The 18,826-nt window shown below is 51.2% G+C and overlaps 2 protein-coding genes across 4 annotated transcripts; one reads left to right on the forward strand and one right to left on the reverse strand.

The window, feature by feature from the left end:
• Positions 1–979: 979 nt before the first annotated feature.
• On the reverse strand, positions 980–11,685 carry TMEM176B (transmembrane protein 176B). Of its 3 annotated transcripts, NM_001099145.3 has the most exon segments (9): positions 980–3,982; positions 4,498–4,617; positions 5,506–5,727; positions 5,965–6,010; positions 6,012–6,022; positions 6,649–6,759; positions 8,999–9,230; positions 10,642–10,708; positions 11,559–11,685. In NM_001099145.3, coding segments are annotated over 7 exon segments (798 nt in total). In that variant the 5' UTR covers positions 9,191–9,230; positions 10,642–10,708; positions 11,559–11,685; the 3' UTR covers positions 980–3,886.
• A 1,217-nt stretch (positions 11,686–12,902) lies between these two features.
• Positions 12,903–16,531, forward strand: TMEM176A (transmembrane protein 176A; the record flags this gene model as incomplete). The annotated part of the gene is given in 6 exon segments (NM_205779.1): positions 12,903–13,113; positions 13,580–13,690; positions 14,800–14,856; positions 15,032–15,241; positions 15,791–15,901; positions 16,256–16,531. Coding segments are annotated over 6 exon segments (726 nt in total). The 3' UTR covers positions 16,298–16,531.
• Positions 16,532–18,826: the final 2,295 nt, after the last annotated feature.

The raw sequence follows: 18,826 nt of genomic DNA on the forward strand, positions 1-18,826 counted from the left end.
GGGCTGCCATGCCCTCCCCCAGGTGATCTTCCCCACCTAGGGATTGAACCCATGTCTCTTACATCTCCTGCATTGGCAGGCAGGTTTTTTACCACTAACAACACCAGGGAAGCATATATACTTATACGTACATACACACACATATATACAGTTGATTATTTAAAGAGCTTTTAAAATACAGAACTCTTTCCGCAAGTAATGGAACACTTTGTATTCTAACAAGTGATGTTCAGCTCCAGCTGAAGGGGGTTGGAGGCATCAGAGCCCTCCAGCCCTCACACCAACACTTATATCCTGACAGCCCTGAAGCAGGCTTTGGGGTGGCTCTAACACTGCATGAAGCAGCTTGGAAACTACTGCCCCTAAACCATCATGAAATGCAGAACTGGGTCTCAAACACCAAGCTGTGGAATCTGGATGCTGGTGCCAAGGTTCAAGGACCAATAGCCAGTGGGGAATCAGGGAGTTGACAAAACACAGTGAAAAGTAGTGATGAGAAAAGAAAAATAGAACTATTTTTTTTCTGTTTACACTCAGAATAGTTTAAACCCTTCAGTAAGTACACATAGGTTTGGGATTAATTGCCAGATCGTGGGTCAGGCTTGTGAAGTCAGTTGAGAATATACAGTTTGGTCCCCAAGACTGAGTTGTGCAAAGAGACAGATGGCTGCTGGGTTTTTCCAAGTAAACAAAAGCAAGGAGAGGGAGGGATGTAATTTGATTTCCTATGGGAAAGGCAAACAAAGATTATGAAACTTCTAAGGCTATTCACAGGGAGAGGAGAGGGAGGGCGGGGAATGGGGGGAGGGGAGGGGAGGGATATGGAAGAGAAGAAATGGGGGAGGGGAGGGGGGTCAGACGGAGGAGCAAGGTCCTCCCTCAGAAACTTAGAAACATCAGGGGAAGAAAAAGGAAGCTGCCAGATTCTGACAGTAAGAGATCGCTTTATGCTAGAAAAAACAACAAAAGAAACAAACTATAAAGTTGAGGTTTATTTGCCAGAATGAAACATGAAAACAATTTCTATCAGATCTAGCCATAAAAGGGCTGGCTTAGAAATACTAAAGCACAGAAATTAACAGCTTCTTAAGCACCTTCCCATGGACGGAGGAGCCTGGTGGGCTGCAGTCCATGGGGTCACTAAGAGTTGGACATGAGTGAGCGACTTCACTTTCACTTTTCCCTTTCCTGCATTGGAGAAGGAAATGGCAACCCACTCCAGTGTTCTTGTCTGGAGAATCCCAGGGACAGGGGAGCCTGGTGGGCTGCCGTCTGTGGGGTCGCACAGAGTCAGACACGACTGAAGTGACTTAGCAGTAGCAGTAAGCACCTTAACAGCATCTTAAATCAAGTAAGAGAAGAAAGATGCCTCCTCTCATGGGCATCCTTGGTTCTGTCCTGAAGCTCCCATGGTGAGGCCACGCCTCACTCATCCCAGCAGCTCTGCCCCTGTCAGCACCACGTTGTGGGGCAGGATTGTGCAGTGGGTAGAGGTGGAGGTGCCCAGCCAGTTCTTCTGCTATGAGTCTGCTAAGAGGTATGAATAAAACCTACCTGTCAGAGATGTCATCAAGTCACAATGGAAATGCAAGCCCCCTCATTATGTTGGAATCAGAAAAATGTGAGAACCCCTATGACATCTTAATTCTCAGACCATGGCATGCCTTTTACCCCTCAGAAACGAAACCATGCCCCATAAGGCTGACAGAACTGTTACTCGCTCAGTCGTGTCTGACTCTTTGTGACTCCATGGACTGTAGCCCGCCAGGCTCCTGTGTCCATGGAATTCTCCAGGCAAGAATACTGGAGTGGCTTGCCATTTCCTTCTCCAGGGGATCTTCCTGACCCAGGGATCGAACCCATATTGCCTGCGTTGGCAGGTGGCTTCTTTCACCACTGAGCCACCAGGGAAGCCCAGGCTGACAGAAACCAGTGATCCACAGAAATCTGGGGCTCATCCTACAGGACAGCAGGTAAGGAAACAGCTTATTAAAACCCCCTTCTCTTGTAAGCTGCCTTCACTGACCAAGCTCATCCTAATTGTTTTTGGACTCCTTAATGGTCCCCTACAGATAACACCTCTGATGAATGGGTCACTGTAGTAACAATGCTGGTCGCTCAGTCGTGTCCGACTCTTTGTGACCCCATGGACTGTAGCCCACCAGGCTCCTTTGTCCATGGAATTCTTCAGGCAAGAATACTCGAGTGGGTGGCCATTTCCTTCTCCAGGGGATCTTCCCAACCCAGGGATTGAACCCAGGTCTCCCATACAGCAGGCAGATTCTTTACTGTCTGAGCCACAAGGGAAGCTTGTAGTAAAAATGGGGTAAGTTGTTTTCCAGGACTTGGAGTCAGCCCCTGTCCAGTTCAAGCTGGCTAAGACAGATTGGGACCACCAACCCTAAAACTCAGCCTGCACGGGGGTCCAGTGAACGACCTTTTGACATCAGAAAACTCCACCCTCTGGTCATGCTAGTGCCTCCATTTTTGAACATGTATCCCATGACGAAGCCCATAAATCAGACACGCTGGTACAGAGTGCCAGCTACCTCACCTTCCCCACTTCGAGTCACCTTTCTCCACACCTAAGACCACCCTGCTTCTCTACCCCACAAAGACTTCAAGCCCCTTGTCTTCGAGAGGCACATTTGAGATTCATTCTCCCGTCTCCTCACTTGGCTGTCTCATAAATAAATGCCTTCTCTGATGCAAACCTCAGCATCTTGGCATTTGGTGATGCTTGCTGCGCACTGGACAAATGAATCCGGTTCCGTAACAGAAATGCTTATATCTATATATTTATATTGTACATAAAAAACTTAAAAACTAAAAAGCTTATCGGTCATATCATTTACCATGAGAAGTGAATAACAGGTATATGTGTGTGGTGTGTGTGTGTAGCGAGAGAACCAACAGTAATTACCGCAAAAAAGAAGAGAATGAGAAAGAGATGGAGGAGACAGAGAAAAAGAAAAGAAGGCAGGGATGGAGGGAGGAAGGAAAGAAAGTAAAAAGACAGAGGGGGAGGAAGAGGAAGGGAAGGAAGAAAGGGAGGGAGGGAGGCAATGATCTCGGTCCATGTCTCGCATGGCTCCATAAAGCCCACAGATCCATTATAGATGCTTAAAGACAATAGGTAAAAAGATCCTAAGTCTATGATAGCTATTTTCACTTTACATTGAACAGAAGGAAATTGTCAAAAGGAGTTTTTGCACTCGGGATATAGAGCAGAACAAAAATTTAGTCTTATTTGGACCCGGTTTCCATATGATACGTCAGTCAGTCAGTTCAGTCATTCAGTCTTGTCTGACTCTTTGCGACCCCATGGACTGCATCACACCAGGCCTCCCCATCCATCACCAACTCTTGGAGCTTATTCAAACTCATGTCCATTGAGTCAGTGATGCCATCCAACCATCTCATCCTCTGTCGTCCCTTTCTCCTCCCGCCTTCAATCGTTCCCAGCATCAGGGTCTTTCCAAATGAGTCAGTTCTATTCATCAGGTGGCCAAAGTATTGGAGTTTTAGCTGCAGCATCAGTCCCTCCAATGAATATTCAGGACTGACTTCCTTTAGGATGGACTGGTTGGATCTCATGCATAATTCTCATTCAATTTCATGAGTATCGATGTACCAGGTATATTAACAAACAAAGACTACATCTTTTCCGCACAAAATCATTCTTTGGGGTTGCTTCTGTTTAGTCAGCACTGGGGGAAACGTGACAATACCTGTTCACTGAATGGAAGACCCTGGAGTGGCCACAATAGGTGAGGGTGGGGAGAAGAAAAGTGGGCACAGGAAGCAAGTCTGTGGGACAGGGCAGTGAGGGGCCCTGGGCAACTTGGGAGGGGCATGCAGGGTCCAGGCAAGGGTCTCTGGCTGCTCACAGGACAATGACAGCCGTGGTCTTCTCCTTGGAGGGGGAAGGGGGCACTGAATTCTCCCCCAGCAGATTCCTCTCTGACCCTTCCTCATCCTGCTGGAAAAAGAAAAACAGGAAGAAAATCAATTCTTGGGAGGAAAAGGATGGGACAGAGTCAGCTCCATTTGGCAATCAGGCAAAGGAAAGAAGGAGGGAAGGAAAAGCTGATGGAAGAAGGGGAGCTAGACAAGATCTAGGCCAGAAAAGAGAGAAAGTGGGGAACTGAGAGCAAAGAAGCGGAGGAGGCAGATGTTAACCCAGGACAAAATGATGGGGTCACCTTCCCCAGACAGCGAAGGGCAGAGCCCAGCACAGAGAAAGGCTGAGTGAGGGGAGCATGACCACAGCTCAGCCGTGTTCCTGCCCCGCTGTCTTTCCCTAGAGCTGCACCAGCCAGACCCGCCCTTTCCCTGCGTGATGTGCATGCTCAGTCACTTCAGTCGTGTCTGACTCTTTGTGACCCAGTGGACAGTAGCCCGCCAGGGTCCTCTGTCTCTGGGATTCTCCAGAAAAGAATACTGGAGTGGGTTGCCATTTCCTCCTCCAGGGGATCTTTCTCCCTAACAGCTCACCAGGGCCCGGGAGCTCTGGCCACAGAAGCTTTGAAGACCCACGCCCAGGGAAGCCAAGGACACAGTGACCTGCAGAGCACAGATAGCCAGGAGCAGAGCACGGATTCCTAGGAACAAATCCTGAAGATAAAGGGGGAAAAAAAGTTACAGTCAGGAGTCAGCTCCTGTGATTCCTCTGTTATTCTCATCTTGCTAGGAGGTATCAGAGTCTGTTCAACTAACTCCTTCTCACTGAAGCAGATTGCATTTTCCAACCACAAGGGCAGCCAGTCTCCATCCCATTTGCTTGTCTGCAGGGTGACTTTACCACAGCCTGTGAAGAGGTGGAGACTAATGCTCAACCCCCTGAACTCTGGAATCAAAGCCTGGGAATGCTTTGATCAACAAAATACAGTGGAAGTGACACTAGGGCCTGGCAGCTTCCATTGCCTACATCTTAAAATGCTCACAGTGGGATGCTGTCTATTGTAACCCGGTTGCCCAAGACACACGGAGAAGCCATTGTAGCCTCCCTGGCTGGTACTCCCCAGCTGAGCCCCCTGACATGTGAGTGCGCCATCTTGGCAGTCCAGCCAATCAAGCTCCTGGATGACTTCACACCCAACTGACCCATGACTGCAACTGCGTGAGAAAACCCAAGTGAGGACTGCCCGTGTGAGCCTAGTCAACCCACAGAATGTGAGACATACTAACCAACTGCAGTGTTAAGTCACTGCATTTGGGGGCCGTGTGTTACCCGGCAGGGGATGAGTGATACCAGTCACACACCAGGAAAGACAGAAGGGTGGCTCATGATATCCTGTCTCCTCTTTGCTCCTCATCCCCTTTGATTCAGGGAATGATCATGCCCAGAGATCTGAATGGTGTCTTCAATTTAAGATACCTCCTGAACCAACAGCCTCAGATGAGGTCCACGCTCAGAGGGCCTCCATCTCTGCCCTCTGGTGCCCCAGTCCCCCCAATTTACAGCTGTGATGTGTTCTTGGGAGATTGACTCTCCTTTCTCACCATCAGCATTTGCATGTATCTTCTGCAGTTCTCCTCCTCCCACGATGAATAGGAACTTCTTCGTTGGTACCAAGAAGTGGGGGTGACAGGGACTAAGGAATCACACACAGAGCTGATGTCATAGAAGCCATCATATTGCCAGATGAAGCTATTCACACAGAAGACGACAGCGGCCACGGCCGTGGCAATGCCAGCCAGGGTGAGCAGACCTGATACGCAGCCCTAGAAGAGAGAGATTCAAGAGGCGGTCCCCCTCCATGGATGGCAGAGCCATGGGGTCCCAGCCTCAAACCAATCTCCTCTTCCCCAGCTTCCTGGTCCGGGATAAACCCTCCCTACCCCTCCAGGAAAGATCTTAGGATATTTGAAACCAAAGGAGAGAAGACAGAAAAGTAGAGCAGGAAAATAGACGTAGTAGGGGGACAGAGGACAAGGCGGGGCAGAGGATGCCTCACTCACGGAGAGTTTGCCCCGGCGCTTCTCGTGGACAATGGCCCCAACTCCCTGCTGCAATGGCCTAGGAAGAGAAGACACCAGAAAAGCCCTCCAGTTGACCGTCTCCCATCACACTTCTCCCAACAGGCCCCAGAACAGCCAGTTTGAAGCAGGATCCAAGAGCCAGACAAAGAAACCTAGCAGACAGACAGGACTCTGCTTACAACAGCCTGACTCTTCCCAGCCATGCCTTTAAGAGGAAAACGGAGGGTGGAAAGAAAGGTTTTGCCCACCCCCTAAGGCAGCCTCCTCATCACTGTTGTTCAGTCACTAAGAGGTGTCCGACTCTTTGCGACCCCATGGACTGCTGCACGCCAGACTTCCCTGTCCTTCACCATCTCCCGAGCTTCCCCAAACTCTTGTCCGGTTGAGTCGGTGGTGCCATCCAACCATCTCATCCCACCAGCCTCCTCATAACATAAGGCATTTGGTCGCTGGGTCTGTGGTCTCTTCCCCCGATCCCTGACCCAGATCCAAAGGAACTTTCTTTCTCCTTGTCCATGACCACTTGCCTCCCAAGGAGATCACAACACTTCCCTCCCATCCAAGTACTAGCCCGGCCCGACCCTGCTTAGCGTCCGAGGTCAGATGAGATCGGGCACCTTCTGGATGGTATGGCCACAGACTCATAACCCCTTTCTTACTCACCACAAACCCTGCCCACAAGGCACAGCCCGAGGCACGCAGCTGAATCCAGGGTCCCAAGTAGAGAAGCCCACCAAGAGCACAGCTGATAGCCCCGAGCAACAGCTGGGTCACCTGCAAGAGATGGGGAAAGCCACGCCCCTTCCCATGAGCCCTCACGCTCCAGGCTCAGACACCCAGCTCCCAGCTCCTGGGCATGGCTCCCCTCTCTTGCCCTGTCTTGACTTCTCTGCTTGGATTCTGGAAGTTCTATCCATGAAGCAATGCATCCTGCTTCTCCCTCACCCCTCTGACTTGACAGTATTTTATCCTTCATTCTTTCCTAAATCCCAGTTTTCCTAAATTCCACACCTTGTCATACCCATTTGATGCTTCCTGCTTCTTTTCTCCTCTTTTTCCCATGGGAAGCCCACCATCCTGTCCAGGATGGGCCACAAAGACCTCCTTCCAGAAAGGAGGTGTGGTTGGCTGACAGCCTGGGCTTCCCTGGTGGCTTAGACGGTAAAGAATCCTCTGGCAATGCAGGAGACCCGGGTTTAATCCCTGGGTCAGGAAAATCCCTTGGAGAAGGGAATGGCCACCCACTCCAGTATTCTGGCCTGGAGAATCCCATGGACAGAGGAGCCTGGTGAGCCCCAGTCCATGGGGTCGCAAAGAGTCAGACACGACTGAGCGACTTGCACACTTCACTAGCTGACAGCCTGCAGTGGTCACCATCTTCGGGGTCCCCACATCTTTCAAGCCGAAGGCACATTCTTTAGGGATAGCTGCCCAGCAATGACTAAGCAAGGCGGTGGTTCGAGGGCCATTTCCACCTAGAACGGGACTTCTGTGACGGGCAGTCTTTGCTCCCAAGCTCCCTACTGGGCTACTACAGACCTCATCAGGCCTCCATCAAGACCTCCTCTCTCCCCCTGCCCACTCCTGCCCTTTGCACTGCATGATGTTACACCCCAGTAAACCTTTTGCATACCTCAAAAGGTGTGCAAACAACACCCAACTCAGTGTCTGTTTCCTGGAGGATCTGACTATCACAGCTTCTTGGACATCACCACCTACATGGACATCGTCATCTACATGTCCTGCCAGCCTCTCAGATTCATCGCATCCAAATGCCAGACCCCACCCCCCACACCACCAGGGTCTGCCTCACTGACTTCCAGGGCTCCAGTCTTCTGGTCACTCTCACTCCAAACCTCAGCATCCTCTCGGACTCCTCTCCTCCCTGGTACCCCAAGTCCACCCACTCCCAAGTGACCCCACCCACCGAAGACTTGGACTCCTCTCTCTCCTCCTCATTTTTGCTGTGACCTTGCAGGTGCCGACCCTCCATACTTCTTACCTGGACACCACCTGGCTGGGAGGCTGCCTGAAGCTCGGGTGCCTGCCCCAGAATCCCTCCATGTCCAATCCTTCCCACTATAGAAGCTGATCCAGGACAAACTCCTCAGCTAGTCACTCAAGGCTCTCAGCAATAATGGTGTATATTTCCAGTCTAATCAGCCAGGAGTCCCATTCTCTTTACTCTGACAGAACCTGCCCTATGCTTTTTGGCTTCTTTGCCTTTGTTCTAGGCATTCTCAAAACCTGAAATTCCTTTCCTCCCATCCTCCACCTCTATCTGTTAAACACATTGCTTCTCCATTCAAGGTCTGGCTCAGATGCCATCCCCTGCAGGAGGCCCTCTGCAGGAGGCCATCCTGTCTTCCAAGCACGTCACCTATTGTTGTTCAGCCGCTCAGTCGTGTCCAATTCTTTGCAGCCCCATGGACTGCAGCACGCCAGGCTTCCCTGTCCATCACCAACTCCCAGAGCTTGCTCACAAGCTCATGTCCACTGAATCAGTGATACCAAACAACCATCTCATCTTCTGCCACCCTCTTCTCTGTTTGCCTTTGATCTTTCCCAACATCAGGGTCTTTACCAATGAGTTGGCTCTTCGCATCAGGTGCCCACCTGATCTACCTTTACCTCTAGGCGTTTGTGTAGTTGCCTGACCCTTCTGAGGGATGCTGAGCACCTTGAGGTGATCACCAAGGGCCTTCCCCCCAACGTGCCTGTCATATCCCCTGGCATCTGATATGGGTTCAACATGGGTTCAACAGCCTCCAGCGATCCTTCCACCGCCCACCCCTACCTCTGGCTGGGACTGCTCATATTGCACCAGAGAAGCGATCCCTTACTTCTTTCCATCTCAATCTCTGTGTCAAAACTTCCAAACAAGCGGGGATACAAGTTGTGAGTTTTCATGGGGATTTTACCCACTTTCTTTCCTCACATCATATTGGAGAAGGAGTGTTACCTGCCTCTGTGTCACCTTGCTAACCCACCTCTCCAGCCAGCCTACTCTTACCCCTAGTGCCAGCTGTCCATAGCCTATCCTGGCCTTGGCAGGACGGTGAGACAGGCGCTCCACTAGGGAACTCCCAGCTTTTAGCAGTTGTGCCAAAGCAGATTCCTGGTGAATGTGGATGTCAATGTGGGTGGGCTGGGAGAGCACAGAGCCCACATCAACTCCATTCACAGTCAGCGTGTTCTGGGCCATTCTTCCTGCTGGGGAGATGTACAGGAGTGAGGTCTGAGAGCTGAGGAAGAAGAAGAGGAATACACAGCATGAGTGCAGGGTAAGAAAATAGTCTCCATGTCAAGTCCCGGCATGTGGGATCTCAGTTCTCTGACCAGGGATCGAACCCATGCCCCAGCCTAGAAAGTTCAGAGTCTTAACCACTGAACCACCAGGGAAGTCCCTGATCTTAATTTGGAATACAGATCTGAATCACCTGTAGAGTTTTCACCATATGTATCCTGGGATCTCTTCCCCAAATGGTCAGATACAGTTTGTCTGGGGTTTGGGATTAACAAAGAAAGGAATCTGAATTATTTTAGCAGCATGGTGTGTATATTTACACATAATACTTTTATATGGTAAAAAAAAATCAAAAGATAAGTAAGTGTATACTGCTAAAATCCTCTCCTATCTTTCTCTCGTAGCCAGCTAGTTGCCTTCCAGGCGGAAAAATATTACCATTTTCTAATATGCTTCCTGTGACTGTTCCAATCCTCTTCTATGACTATTCCAGTATTGTTAATTCTCCCATTATGACTGAGGTTGACTTTCTTTTCATGTTTAAGAGCCTTTCTCCTCTTCTTTTGTGAGCTTCCCTTTCATATCCTATGACTACCTTGTTTTATTGTTTTGTTTTGGTCTTTACAGGAGTCCTTTGTGTGTTTGAAAAATTACTATCTGTGACATGACTTGCAGATAGGGCTTTAATATTTGCAATTTATTTTTGACTTAGCTTGTATTTTTATATAATCAAAATTTTCATTTTTCATGATTTCTGAGTTTTATATCATACTTAAAAAGGACTTTGCCATGTCAAGATCATAAAAGAATAATTCTTCCCTGTTTTCTTCTAAGTGCTTTTATGTTTTCAGTTTTCACATTTAAATGTTGATCTGTCTGGAACTTACCTTGTAAGCTGGGAAAAAATGGATCCAAATTGTTTTTTGTTTTTTTTTTTAAGATTCTAAACTTCTGAAAATATATCCTGTTTATGGAATGCATCATCTTTCTCCCACTGATTTAAAATGCTCCCTGGAGCAAAAATGAAATTCCCATAGGAAACCAAGCCTGTTTGAGTCTTTAACTGGCCCATTGGTGGATCTGATGAGTCATGCACCATGACCATAAATTTTAACTATAAATACAGAGTTTAATATTCAGTTGAGCTATTTCATTGACCCCCTCACCATGTTACTTTTCTCTTTGATGGCCACTTTTGCTGGATTACTTCACCTTGCATATTTTGGAATCAACTTGCCTCATTCCAAAAGAAATCCCCTACAAGCAATTCTCATGGTCATCCTAATGATCACTGTTTAAATCATAGCATTATTAATAATGATTCTAATAACATCAGCGAGGACGATAAACTTAAAGTCTTCCCATCTGTATTGTATGAGCTTCTCAGAGCAGCTTCACGCTTCACCTACCTGGCCTCCTGTGAAGGATACAAGTCAGGTGTCCAGCGATTCTGCAGATGCACAAGGAGGTTCAGACCTGTTCACAGACCCACCCCAGGAAGCGCAGTCAGAATTCCAGCCAGATCATCCTTGGACTCCAGGAATCAGCATCATATTAAGGCCCAGAATGTGCCTTAGGCTCCAGCTGCCTCCAAGTCTTCTGGGTACCACCTCTTTCCCCCCGCCCCACCCCACCCCCAAGTCCTCTGGGTACTGCTACCTCCCCCCTCCACCCTCCTCCAAGCCTCTGGGTACCAGCACTTCCCCCCTACTCCCTCCAAGTCCTCTGGGTACCACCACTTCCCCCCTCTACCCCACCTCCCAACTCCAGTCCCCAGATCAGCCTAGATTCCTGCTCTTCCTCTGAGCCAGGCCATCCCCGTGAAGGTTCCCTTTCACGCCACCCTGACTCCAGGTTATGGAGCTCTTCCTCGCAGCCCTGGATCCTCCTGTCTGCCCGGCTCCTCCCAGCACCGCCTCAAGCTGGAGAGAAAGGGCCAGGGCCCATGCTATACCCTGGGCCCTCCACCTTCCACCTTTCCTACCAAAAGACCTCTCACTGCAAACCCTCTTTAGCCTCAGCCGCCTTACCCCTGGAATAGAGGCATGAGGCACTAGGGAGGAACAGCCGCCCAGTTGATGTGGCCAGACGTGGGCTCCCGGCCCTCCCCAGGCATTTTTCTAGGGTCCCTTCCTCTCGCTAATGTATCCCTGCCTTCCAAGCAGGTCCAGGGGAACCAGGAACTGGGGAGAATGGCATCCTGTGAGACAGGATGGGGGCTTTGGGGACTGGTCTTGGAGCCTCCTAGAGAGAGTTGGGGGTTGGGGTCTGGCAGTGAGTGTCTCCTGGAAGGGGGGATCACCTAGGCTGTGAAGGCTCTTCTCACCTGCTGTCCTCTGGGAGCCAGTGGCCAAGCCGGGCAGAGCTGGGAGGAGCTGCCCAGAGCTGAGACCCACCGGGGGGTGGGAGAAAGCAGAAGGAAGGGATGGAGTTATAAGGACCTGACCTTCAGCATCTTGACTTCCCAGAAAGAAGCTGGGCCAAAGGGGCCCCTCTAGGGGGGTTTGGTCTTGAGTAGACAGTCAGGCTGGCCGGAGAAGGCACACACACATACACTCCAGCATGCCCATACCTACTCAGACAGTACACACACTGGGGGAATTCTTGATCAGAAAGCCCCTGCCCTGGTGGGGACAGGAGACAGAATGGCCTCTTAGGGTTTCCCAGGGCTGGTCAGCTCTTCAGTCTCCCAGGCCACCCACCTGGCCCTTGCGCTCTCCCGGATGCCAGAGCCCAGCTTTCCCCAGCAGCTGGAAAACCTTGGAGGGGCCCTGTGCTCCAGCTGGGAAGTTGCCTCATCCTTCCCTGCTGGCACTCCACCAAGTACCTCCCGCTTCTGCCTGCTCGGGTCTCCCCAGCCCTGCCCACCACTCTCCACTGCCGGTCCCTGAGGAGAGCAGGTAAGGTAGGTCCATAGCCTGGGGGGGCCCTTTCCCCCAAGACCCTTCTCAGAGGAGGCCCCACCCTGCCGCCACAGGCCCTCCAGAACTTGCTGGGCAGGGAGGGAGGGGCAGGGACCAACCTCCCCTGCAGAGGAGGAGCCTCCAGAAAGGTACAGGAGTGGGGGGCCAGGTGCATTGATGCCAAGTTGTTCCCACCTTTGGTCTCCATCTCCACCCATGGCTTCATCCTTCACACTGGGTTTGTGGGGTTGAGGGGAGGGGCACAGTTAGAACAGGAGGACTGAGGAGCCATTGGTGGGGAGAGGAATATTCAGGGGTTGCTGGAGGGTCCCCAGACTCAGCTAGGGAACAGCTGCTTCCAGAGAAATTCAGGAGGCAGCCAGGACTCGGTTCTGCCCAGCAGCCTGGGGGCTCCAAAGGGGAAGAGGCAGAGAGAGGAGCCGGTGGCAGGCGGGCTGGGGTGGCACAAGCCTGCTGGGGGCAAAGGAGAGAAGTGAGAACTCTGGGACACGGCCTGGTCCAGCCCCCAAGGCAGTGGGAGGAGGATGAAGGGAAGGTCTGGGGGGAAGGGGAGGCCCCATAGACCGAGCAGTGGTCCCAGCCTCAGGAGACTCAAGCATCCTTCACGAGATGCCCCCTCAAGACAGGTCCTGGGTGCTGCTCTGTGACCCGAAGTGGTGTAGGGGGTCTCCACCAGCTCCTGTGAAATCCATACCAACCTCCTCCTGCCCACTCTTCGCCCCTGACGCTCCCTTCCTCCCCGCCAGGTGGGTGTCCAGAGGCATGGAGACAGTGGACTGCGGGGAGGCAGCCCCCAGGGCTCCCCAGCCCGCCAGCATCCAGGTGCACTTCCACCACGAGTCAGGTCTGGCCAAGCTCCTGCTAGGCGGGTGCTCCCTGCTGCAGCCCCTCCTCCTGCCCAGGCCCCGCGCCACCTCCCGGGCCCTGGGCCGCCACCGGCTGCTGGCAACCTCCTGGGTGAGTAAGGCTGCTGGCCACAAGGGGCACAGACTGATGCCCAGGCTCCCCAGACCTGGAAGGGGAAGCCCCTCTCCTGTCGCTATGCACCCTCCCTGGCAGCCTCTCTCTAAACAGGAGGCTAAGCCAGTCTTATCTTCCAACCGGAGATCAAGTTCCTGCTTTTCCCCCCACTTACCTCTCAATGAGAGCTGTGGGTAGGGTAGGCTATGGGCTGAAAGGCCAAAGGAGCCCCTGACCATTTAAAGTCCCAGCTGGGGGAGCCCTGAGTTCATCCTCTCCCTCCCCTCCCCTTGTCTCCCTTCCTCTCCTCTGCCTTCCCTTCCCCCCTCTTTTTCTCTCTCTTTCTTGAGGTTCTAACTGTTAATAGCTGGAGTGGCAGGTCTCCAAAGCTACCCTGAGACTTAGGCGCAGAGGGTTGCTCCTGGGATCCAGGATCCGTGTGCTTAGGTTTCTCATCTTTCAGGTGATGCAGATCGTGTTGGGGCTGCTGAGCGGGGTCCTGGGAGGATTCCTCTACATCTTCTCCTCTACCACCCTGCGGAACTCGGGAGCTCCCATCTGGACAGGGGCTGTGGTGAGTGGGACAGGAGGACGGTAGGCAGAATGGATGCGAAGAGAGAGAGGCCACTGCCATCGCCCCCAGCAAAACAGGGACTGTTGGCACCCGAACACACCCCCGGCTCCTCCAGGCCGATGCCCTGCTTCTACCGACAGGCAACCAGCGAGCCAAGGGCTGCGATTGCCACGGCCACCGGTCAGCCCTCCCAGGTCGCTGCCCGGGGCCTCTCCCACCGCTTCTCCCACCTTCAACAGATCAGCTGAGGATCTTGGGCGGGCTCATCTCTAGACTCCGGCGCTGCTTTAAGATGGGGAGGCAGGACGTGCAGGAGGGTGTATGAGCCAGGGGCACCTCCTGCTGGCTTCGCATGATCCTCTGCGGGTCCTGCACACCGGGCTCTCAGGGGAGGGGGGACCCCTGGACCACAGTGGTGATGTCAGCAGAAGGGGGTATGCCACCTGCAGCAGGAGATGGGGGGGCGGGTCATGGCAGGACCCAGGCACCCCGTGTCCTGCCCACACTCACAGAACAACAACAAAGCGCACGTATGAAGAGAGGAGCCAAAAGTAACCATCCTCATGGTTACCATGGCAAAAACACTGAGGTGAGCTACAGCCAAACAGGATCCTGATCCATCTTTCCTCCGGGATTGACCAGGCTTCCTGTCCTGGAAGGCTCACTGGGTGGGAGCCTGAGCGCTGTTGGAATGGGCGCCCACACCCACCCAGAGGCGGCTGACCCTCATCCTGTACCGAGAGCTCCTCCAACAACCTGGACGTTCCACCCCACCACCCTGGAGCTTTCGTAAAGCCCCTGGTGCTGCCTCGAAAGAGAGGGTTTGGAGAAGGGAAGGAGGGCTCACTCCTGGCTTGACCATGAGCATTTGTCTGATGTCCCCCAAGTAGAGGGTCCTACAGCCTCAGGAGTTTTAATTCAGGCCTCAATACTCTCCCCGTGACCTTACAGACCACAGACCTCGGGCCTGTGTGGAGTGCTGTGGGGAAGGGCCAGCTAGACGACTGCGGGAGTCATGGAGGAAAAAGGAAGCGGGCAGCTGGGGAGGAGGCAGGGGATGCGGGAGTTGGGGGTTCTGCACAAACCCTGCAGCTTCAACCTCTCCCCAGGCTGTGCTGGCTGGAGCTGTCGCCTTCATTTACGAGAAACGAGGTGGCATCTACTGGGTGAGTTGGGGAAGGGCAAGGGTGAACACCAGGCCCACAAGCTGGAGGCCTTCCCAAGCCTCCGGCTCCATCACACGCCCCTCCCCTGGGCTCCCCCCCTCCCACCCCTGGCCCCAGGGTGGGCACCAGAGAGACTGAGTCTCCAAGGTCTCTCTCTGCATCTGCTCCTCACCAGGCCCTGCTGAGGACCCTGCTCGCCCTGGCAGCCTTCTCCACGGCCACTGCTGCCACCATAATCGGGGCTGGAAGATTCTATGAGTACCACTTTATTTTCTATAAGGGCATCTGTAATGTCTCCCCCTCCTGGAGGCCCACCGGGGCCCCCACCCTGAGTCCAGACCTCGAGAGGCTGCAACAGTGCACCGCCTACGTGAACATGCTGAAGGTAGCCAGGCGGGGACACAGGGCAGCAGGCGGGGGAAGGGGTGGGGGGAGTCCGACCCTGGATGGGAGGGAGGCCGTCCATCGAAGAGGGTGTGCCCTGTTCTGCCCCAACAGACAGACGTGGCAGTGAACAAAACACAAGCAGTCCCTGCGGTTTGTGGGCAGTTACAGATCTGTGGGAAATACAAACTTCGAAATCAGAATAAATGAGCCGATAGAGCTAATATTGCACATACGGGATGAGGTGTGAAGGGATTCGATGTCTGTTCAGGTCTCGGGGTTGTCAGGGAAACGGGTCACAGCCCAAGCCTGTCCCTGTTCTGATGAGGACACCAACGGGGCTTCTGGCTGCTCTCTCCATGCTACACTCACAGACCCCCCAACACAGGGCTCCTTCTTCATCCCACCACCCCCCAACCCTGGAAGCTACAGACATGGGGAACAGGACAAATGGGGTGGAGAGTGACCCTGTGCCATGTGGAAGGGGGACACAGACTCCACGTGGCAACAGTCACTCTGGGGGCTCACGGCTTTGGTCCTCTGTCCCCAGGCCCTGTTCATAAGCATCAATGCCATGTTGTTAGGGGTCTGGGTTCTACTGCTTCTGGCATCTCTGCTGCCCCTGTGTCTGTGCTGCTGGAGAAGATACAGACGTAAGGAGGTGAGTCCCTAAAGCTTGCATGGTGGGGGCAGCAAGACTGTCCGGCAGGAACAGGAATGGAGAGTGGGTGGTTTGGGGAGGAGAAAAGGGTCCTTACAGAGAGTCTCAACAGGCATGATTCCTGTTTTGCTACCCCCGTGGTGGCCCAGCCCAGGGAGTTCCTATCCCTGACTAAGTGGTACCCAGTCCAAAGACCCCATGGAGCCAGGAATGTGCAGGTCCATGGTGGGACCTAGGGCTCTTTGCACGAGGCTGATGTCAGATCCGATTGACTCCAGAACTGAGCTGCCCTGGAGGAGAGCATTTACACTGTCTCTCCCCTGTGGGCCATCTCACCCTCTCCTTTTCCCTTAGAAAAGAGACCTTCCCTTGGAAGAAACTGTCAGGAGTGAGTGAGATCCAGCCCTGCCTCTCCAGAGGACTTGTGCCTGGAGCGTCTGCCTCATGAGAGAAAAGCCAGGCCAGGAAGAGAGGCTCTGTCTGACCCAGTGATCCTCCCTCATGGCCACAGCCGCCGCCTGCTCCACCGTCTCAGCTGTTCTTGCCTATTTCCGGCTCACCTTCACCACCCGCCTGCCTCATGCCCCTCTTGAGCACTGATGATAATAAACTCCCCTGTTGTTGCTCCCAGCTTCTTGCCTAGGGTATTTCTCTTGGCTGGAGGGAGACAGAGGAGAATGAGCCAACAGCAAAGCTAGGAAGATCCTCCCACTCACAACCCCTCTCTGGGGCTAGAGTAGCCATCCCTGAAAACAGAGTCTCTTTAAGGCTGGTACCGGGAACTGTGGGTCCAAATACCCAGGGATGGATGAAAGGAATGGAGACTCTGAGCCCAGCTACTTACAATTCAGAGTTAAGAGGGTAAATCCTTGACTATTTGAGAGTTGTACTTTTTTTTTATTTTGACTGTTTGGAAATATTAAGAATTAGACAAGATAACACTGAGATGCAATCATTTCAGAAATCTTTTTTATAAAGCTAGAACATCCAACAGTGTGATGAAATACAAACCTTGGATACTTGTCCCACAAAAAAAAAGTGGGGGGCTTCCCTCACAGCTCAGTCGGTAAAGAATCTGCCTGCAATGCAGGAGACCAGGTTCGATTTCTGGGTCAGGGAGATCCCCTGGAGAAGAAAATGGCAATCCACTCCAGTATTCTTGCCTGGAGAATCCCATGGACAGAGGAGCCTGGCAGGCTACAGTCCATGGGGTTGCAAGAGTTGGACATGACTTAGCGACTAAATCACTACCACCCACAAAAAAAGATACCTATAACTTCTGGATAAAATAGGAGTCATGTGTTTTTAAATTCATGGCCAACCTGAATAAGCCATAATAGAAGCAGGAGCATGAATTCAGAGAACTGAGTCTTGAAACCAGCATCTGCCCACTTGGACCCCCACAGCCACCCACACGCTCAGTGCTCCGCTTGTGGGAACGAACTCCACATCTAGTCGTACTCACGGCTGAGTTTTATTAGAGCAAAAGGATACACAACAATGTCAACAAGGGGAAAGAATTCTCAGAGAAAGGAAGCACGACAAATACAAAGCAGAGTAAATAGAAAGAAATTATCATCTAAACACATCAAAGTAAATTAAAAAGAAAGACAAAAAGAATGTCTTAAATCTGTCAAATGGCATTAACTAAAAAGAAATTGCAACATTACATGACTCCCTTTTGTCTGCTGCTGCTGCTGCTAAGTCACTTTAGTCATGTCCGACTCTGTGCGACCCCATAGACGGCAGCCCACCAGGCTCCTCAGTCCCTAGGATCCTCCAGGCAAGAACACTGGAGTGGGTTGCCATTTCCTTCTCCAATGCATGCGTGCATGCTAAGTCGCTTCAGTCATGTCCAACTCTGTGCAACCCTATGGACAGCAGCCCACCAAACTCCTCTGTCCACGGGATTCTCTAGGCAAACAATCCTGGAGTCTAGTTGAGAAAAGAACTAAAGATATTGATTACATTTAACCTTTGTCACACATGATGTTCAACATCACAAATTATTAGAGAAATGTAAATCAAAACTACAATGAGATATCACCTCACAGTAGTCAGAATGGATATCATCAAAAAGTCTACAAATAATAGGTTTTGGAGAGGGTGAGGGGAAAAGGGAACCCTCCGACACTGTTGGTGGGTATTTAAGTTGGTCCAGCCACTATGGAAAACTGTATGGAGTTTTCTTAAAAAACTAAAAATAGAGCTGCCATATGACCCAGCAATCCCACTGCTGGACATATATCTGAAGAAAATTCTAATTCAAAATCATACATGCCAATAAAAAAGAAAAGCTACACACATGCAAAATGATAAATGCTCCCCAATATTCATAGCACTGTTTATAATAGCCAACACATGGAAGCAACCTAAATGTTCATTGACAGATGAATGGGTAAAGAAGATGTGGTGTGTGTATATATATATATATATATATAATATTTATGTTTATATATATGTACATACATATATACATATATATGTATATAACTCAGCCACAAACAGGAATGAAATAATGCCATTTGCAGCAACACGGATGGACCTAGAGATTATCATATTAAGTGAAGTCAGTCAGACAGAGAAAGATAATATCGTATGATATCACTTATATGTGAAATCTAAAAAACTATCCAAATGAACTTATTTACGAAACAGAAACAGATTCACAGGCATAGAAAACAAACTTACAGTTATCAAAGGGGAAAGAGGGTGGAGAGGGATAAATTACAAGTTTGGGATTAGCAGATACAAACTACTGTATATAATATGGATAAGCAGCCAGGTCTTACTATAAAGCACCTGGAACTATATTCAGTATCTTGTAATAAACTATACATGTATATATATATGAGTCAGCTTGCTGTACACCAGAAACTAACACAACATTGTAAATCAACTAGAGTTTGATAAAAATAAAATAGA

The sequence above is a fragment of the Bos taurus genome, chromosome 4 (genome assembly GCF_002263795.3).
Source record: "Bos taurus isolate L1 Dominette 01449 registration number 42190680 breed Hereford chromosome 4, ARS-UCD2.0, whole genome shotgun sequence".
Classification (NCBI taxonomy): domain Eukaryota; kingdom Metazoa; phylum Chordata; class Mammalia; order Artiodactyla; family Bovidae; genus Bos; species Bos taurus.